Raw genomic sequence first — 6,061 nt, forward strand, 5'->3', positions numbered from 1 at the left:
CTCATTCACTACTTCTATATTTTCTGTTTTAGCCGTCTCTTCATAATCCGAATTCCTTATACTACAGAAATACATTGGGTGCCCCTTCTTGAAGTACCTAGTCAACTTCATCATAGAAATGATTCTAGCACACTTGGTTTCCCCATGCTTCCAATTAGTTACTAATTCACCCTCAAACGTCCTTAATTATACTTTCTGTGATCGACAATGAATCTCTTCGTTATACTTGCTTAACCAGTCCATTCCTAAGATGATATCGAAGTCACTGAACTTGAATTCAATGAGATCAGATAAGAACTTCTTTCCTTTAATCTCTAATGACACATCCTTAAAGGTTTTGGTACACTACACTACCCCTCTCGTAGGAATAACTATAGGTACATCTATAACATCTACGGTTTTCAAATAGTGTGGTAGTTTTGAAACAATAGTATTTGAAATGAAAGAAAAAGTTGCACCAGAATCAAACAAAACTTTAACAGGAACATAGTTAATGAAGAAAGTACTAGTAATCACATCCTTTGTTATGTTAGTTTCATGCCTACTTATCAAATTCTGTTTTCCTAGAGCTCCTCCCTTCACCTGATTATTCGTCCATTGTTGCCGTTCTTTACCCCATTCTATTAAGGCCCTTTGTTTCCTGCATAGTTGTTGTTCCCTTGAAAATTCCTTTGTGGGTTCCCTCCTTGGTTGTTGCCTTGTTTGTATCGGTTAGAATCCTTAGAGAAACACTCATATTCCCTATGGCCTAACTTGTTGCAAGCATGACAAGTAACCAAATTTCCCTCACGGTCTTTACCAGGGTAAACATTTCTACACTTATTACATTAGTAATGCTGTAACACCCCATTCTCTTAGAATTGGAATCGGTAGTGGAACTACGCCTGAAGGGGAGGCTACTTAACTTTGATTGGAAAAGTCAAGCTTTACCTAGGTCTAAAAGTTAAATTTAAGTCATTTAAACATCCAAATTAAGTTGTTTTACCTAAGCGCAAACTAAGTGATGAAAAAGAAATTAACAAACGAACTTAAACTAGGCAAATCAATTACATTCAAAAGCCAAGGGCGAAACAACCCTTATCGGCCAAACTGAAATCAAACTAAAACCTAATTCAAAGTCCTTACACAATTAACTAACAATAAAGGCATAAAAGCCCAAAAGTTGGGGTCTAAACTCTCAATCCCCAACCCATCGCCACAAAGATCAAATAAATAAATAGAACCTGAAAATTACAACAACGTTCCACAATCAGTGGGGAGCAACTAGCAGTTCTCCCTAAAATCAGAATTAGAAGGTTTCAGGCTTAAATTAATAGAAAGAAACTACAACCACAAACAACTTGTAAACTCAAATGAAACCACTTAAAACAGTCAAACAATACAAACTATGGAATATATTATAGTCAACTTAAAACGGAAAATCAATATTAAATCACTTAATCTCAATCATAATTTATATAAACTTCAAAATAAGTAATAATTTCATAGTTTTAATATTTCAAACTCAAAACATTCAAAACAGCAGAATTGGCATGGAGGGAACGCTAGTGGCCTCACAATCCACTTCCTAAGATTTGTTAGGACGAAACCCTGGTCATCTCGTAGAAGACCGTGTCTAAGATTGGCCAAACTCTCGACTATGGGTAGATGCCAATCGACCTCACACTACCCCCGGACGACAACAATTAACCCTGGTTGAGCTACCTAAGACTCACAGTCAAGGTAGTTAGCATGTTCATTAACCATCGGGAAGCAACTTGGCCTCACACTTGACTATGGCCCCACACACAATTCAAAAATCACTTAAAATACTAAATATAATATATTTCACTTAGAAATATGCAGAGAAGCCCAAATGGTCTTACACTCAATTCAAATTGAATGAGGAAATCATATTTCTTAAACTCAATAATCATAAATATACATTTAAACATGGGTTTTAAAAATTAGGCTAAGAATTACTATACCCAGCCATTGATGACCTAATAAAACTGACACAAAATTAATGAAACAAAATTTGCTTGGTTTGGTTTTTTATTGATACGAAATTTTGTTGGTGTCATATGATGCGTCAATTTATAATGGTAAATGTCACAAATTTTAATTTAATTATAATTAAGGAATAATTTTTATTTCTTATCATAAACACTGTCAAAATTTATCTTATAATAGTATGTATATAAATCCTATATCTAAAGATGATAATTTTAAAAGATAATTTTTAGTTTTTTAAATAAGTTAAATCCTAATAAATCAATATTCGTCGTTTTTACTTACGTGGAAAAATTCTTAGATCTCATCCGTCACTTTTGCTTATTTGGCAAACGAATTTTTTAATTCCAAAAATAAAATAGAAATCTAACTTTTAATTGGTTCAAAATATACCTTTGCTTATGTGGCGCGCCGAATGCTCTCGAAAAATTCCTACTTTATTTATATATATTAGATTAGATTAGATTTATTTTTTTATGTAGCTTTCTTTTCTTTTTTCTATTAGTTTTTCCAGAGATAGTAAGACTTTTAGACTCTAGTAGTCTGTGTGTGTGTGTGTGAGAGAGAGAGAGAGATAAGCAAAATTAAGTATTATTTATTTTTATTTTTAATAAATTCAAGTGTCATATAAGTAATATCAACGAATAAGGTGGCATTTTAAATTATATCATAGAAATAAAAATCATATTTAAGTATGCAGTTATATAAATGAGGCATTTTTCGGGAGCATTCGGTGTGCCATGTAGGCAAGGCTAGTATTTCGACCAATGAAAATATAGATTTGTATTCAATAGGCACATAAGCAAAATTAACGAATGAGATTTGGAAATTAAAATTCACGTGCCACATAAGAAAAAACAACCAATGATTATATGAGATTTTAATTATTTAAAAAAAAATAAAAACAATTATTAGAGCTAAACATTTGCCATTTTATGAGTAGTTGTTCACAAATAAAAAAAAACCCGATAGTTGTTCGCAAAACACTCTGGTTCCAGCACCAGTCCTAACTTAGTAACTTATCTTCTCTGTGCAAAATCTAGCATCAACCGGAACTGCAGTATATCAAGAACTTGTTAAACTCAAACAAATAAAGAGAGAAGAAGGGAATGGCCTTTACTTATTATTCTTTTTTATGTAGTCCCTTATCAACACCATTTCCATTCAAATCTTTACGCTTGTCTTCTATTTCTTTCCCTCTTTCACCACATTTTAATGGCCGATTTTCAACAACACTCACCCCTCTTTTCAGCCAAAGTATTTCCATGGAACCCAACAATACCACCCACTACGAGGTACTTTCTTTTCCTATTTAAGATACCCTTTTTTATTTAGTTTTCGGGCGCGTCGTGATCTCGAGTGTATGGTATAATTTCGTAATGTATTGTGCAATTGTGCATTGCTTAAGCTTGTGGAAATAGTATAGTTTCTATTTCATTTTGATTTTTCTGACGACAAAGAATTTAGACTCAATTTCTAGTTTTCTACCCTGATATTACCTTTATTGTAACCATTACCATTTCACTTGTTTGGTTCAACTATGGAAAGGATCGGAATCCTTTTGTGTTTGAGGAGGGTAAGGGTATTTGTTATCTTAGATTTTAAAGTAGTAACAAATGGGTGGAATCCCTTACCCTTAGGTAAAGATAATTGTTACCAAATCTCTTAACCAAACATTTGATAACCGATAACGGTAATGGCTTAACCAAATCCCTTTCTAATCTAAAAAATACACAAACCAAACATGGTCTTAATGTTATTGGGCATAATTACATCAAATAGTGTATTAATGAAGGGCATTGCTATATCCTTTCTACATGTTCTCGTTTTGTTGTTTGGATCAATGGGACAATGGGTCACTTGTCTTGGTTTGGGTTGGTGAATTATTGTATATATCTTCCTTACCAATTCTCTATTTGGTCCTTCACTACCTAGTTTTTGGTGATAGGCTCATCCCCAAAAGGAATGCATTTGGTACTCTATTTTACTTAGAAAGAAGTTATATAATAAAATCGTTCCTGAATATTTGTTTATTTCCAGATTTAATGCATCTTCTGGAATCGGTTTCACCCCATTGTACTACCACTTATAAAAAATATTATAATTAATTTTACTAGTGCACTTGGATCATTGCTCCATACCTCTACCCTAGAAGCTAAACTAGTAGAAAAAACGGAGAAATTAGACAAAGAAGGATTTTATTCTGGAGATTTTAGTAGTCATCTCTCTGCACATGTGACACAACCATAAGCGTGTTAAGTGTTAACAGTGACAACTATAGATTTATTAATAATAATTATTTTCCCCCTTTCTTGGGTGTTAGATTTTGATAGTTTAACATGAGGCTTACTATCTTATATTTTTATAGCCATTTTTTTTTGCCCCCAACTAAATGCTAACATGAAAACCTTTGGAAGTGAAACATAATGTAGTTTTCTGATGGATTTTCTGATTTGGAGCTAAGAGTGTTGCTTAAAGATACAGGGGTGCAAAGTTCTAAAGAAATACAGGTGGACGTTGATGAAAGTTCATTAGCTGTAAGAATTAAGCAACTTGGATCCATCACAACACTGATGGAAACTAAACAGCTCTATGATAGGATTAAACCCGGGGAAACTATATGGTAAAAATACAATTTTTGCATGCTTATGTTCTTTGAACACTCCACTTCTGGACAACCCTTTTAAGCTCTAATATGCGTGATAGGTATCTTGATGAGGACCAATTGGTTATCAACTTGAGGAAACAAGACCAGGAGCTCAAGTGGCCTGATATCATGGAATCCTGGGAATCCCTTAGTACTGGTGTCTTTCAACTTCTCAAAGGGACATCAATCTATATAGTTGGTGATTCCACAGAGATCAATCAGAAGGTTGCTGAAGAGCTTGGAGTTGGTCTTCGGTATGATCCTCACTTTCCAGGAAAATACTTTATAATAAATATGTAGGATTGACTGATTGAACTAGCTTTGTTGTTTGACTTGTGTATATGTCCTGATTTTATAGGATAAATTTATTGGAAACGAACTGATCTTATACTGAAAGTTTAACCTAATATCTTTTGAGGTGCTTTATAATTGAGAGCATTACTAGAGTTTTGGTTCCAGTCATATGTGATTAGCTTCTTTTCCTGCTTTCTTTATCAGTTGATAGTTAGGATTTGAAATTCATAATTCCCTAAAAATTTTCATATTAGGAATTTGAAAGGTTGAATGACTTAATCTTATCATGATAAGGAAGGGATGATGCACACAGAAAGAGGGGGGGAGGGGTAGGGAAGAGGGGTGAGGATTAAGAATGTCTTAATTATGTCATAATAAGGTTAGTTTGACAGAGGTCTTTCCGCTTCTCAGAAGTGAGGGTAATTTTAAGATGTACCTCAAGAATTCCTACAATAATCCTTTTATTTTTGGGGTGTTAAATGTTAATTACCCTCATTCTACAAATGTTTTTGACATCCTTTCATGTTATACACTTTTTTTATGATCTTTTTGGGTGCTGCGTAAACTTTGAAATTTGATTATACATTCAATTTTTTTTTGGTCTTAACTGGTGAAAGAGAGGAGGACCACATCTGTTTGGTATCCATGAAGGCAGGGAGAGCAAAGGCTTGCCTTTGCTGCACAACACATTCGTCTTGGTGGGGAATTTGTAGGTAGATACTATTGCAAGCTTAATTCCTTATCAAGAACAAAATGTATTCATAATAAGCTAGGATGTTTTTGTTGTGTGATGGACCCAAGTCAACCACCGTTGGTGTACATGAGGCGCGAGAAAGGGCGGCAACAACAAGCATAGGGAAGGCATTTCTTTGCAACAGGACAAAGGCAATTAAGAAAAGATGAAGGAAGAAGGGCAACCAACTTTAGCTATGTTTATTGATGGATTTTCTAATTTACTAAGTTAGTCACATGTATTCTCCTTAAGATCAGCATTGACCACTAGTATAAGAATGATAGTTTGAGTATGAAGGAGATTATCCAGAAAATTGTAAGGAAAACACTAGAGAGTTGCAACCTCAAGTTGCTTGGAGAATTATAGCCTCAAGCTACTACCCCTTGTATCCTTCC

At 34.0% G+C, this 6,061-nt stretch overlaps 1 protein-coding gene across 1 annotated transcript; it reads left to right on the top strand.

Moving 5' to 3' along the window:
- Window positions 1-250: 250 nt before the first annotated feature.
- LOC110711468 (probable inactive shikimate kinase like 2, chloroplastic) lies at window positions 251-5,022 on the top strand. The gene is made up of 4 exons (XM_021889848.1): window positions 251-340; window positions 4,425-4,615; window positions 4,699-4,893; window positions 4,998-5,022. The coding sequence occupies exons 1-4, from the start codon at window positions 251-253 to the stop codon at window positions 5,020-5,022; spliced, it is 501 nt and encodes a 166-aa protein (XP_021745540.1).
- The last annotated feature ends 1,039 nt before the right edge of the window (window positions 5,023-6,061 follow it).

This window comes from Chenopodium quinoa, unplaced genomic scaffold (genome assembly GCF_001683475.1).
Source record: "Chenopodium quinoa cultivar QQ74 unplaced genomic scaffold, ASM168347v1, whole genome shotgun sequence".
NCBI classification, from domain to species: Eukaryota; Viridiplantae; Streptophyta; class Magnoliopsida; order Caryophyllales; family Amaranthaceae; genus Chenopodium; species Chenopodium quinoa.

What these genes read in the sequence shown, in the direction of transcription:
- LOC110711468 (XM_021889848.1), top strand. Translation starts at nt 251, where the DNA reads ATGATATCGAAGTCACTGAACTTGAATTCAATGAGATCAGATAAGAAC. An exon ending in ACACATCCTTAAAGGTTTTG is followed by an intron (nt 341 to 4,424) that starts GTACACTACACT and finishes AACATAATGTAG; the next exon opens with TTTTCTGATGGATTTTCTGA. An exon ending in GAGCTTGGAGTTGGTCTTCG is followed by an intron (nt 4,894 to 4,997) that starts GTATGATCCTCA and finishes CTGATTTTATAG; the next exon opens with GATAAATTTATTGGAAACGA.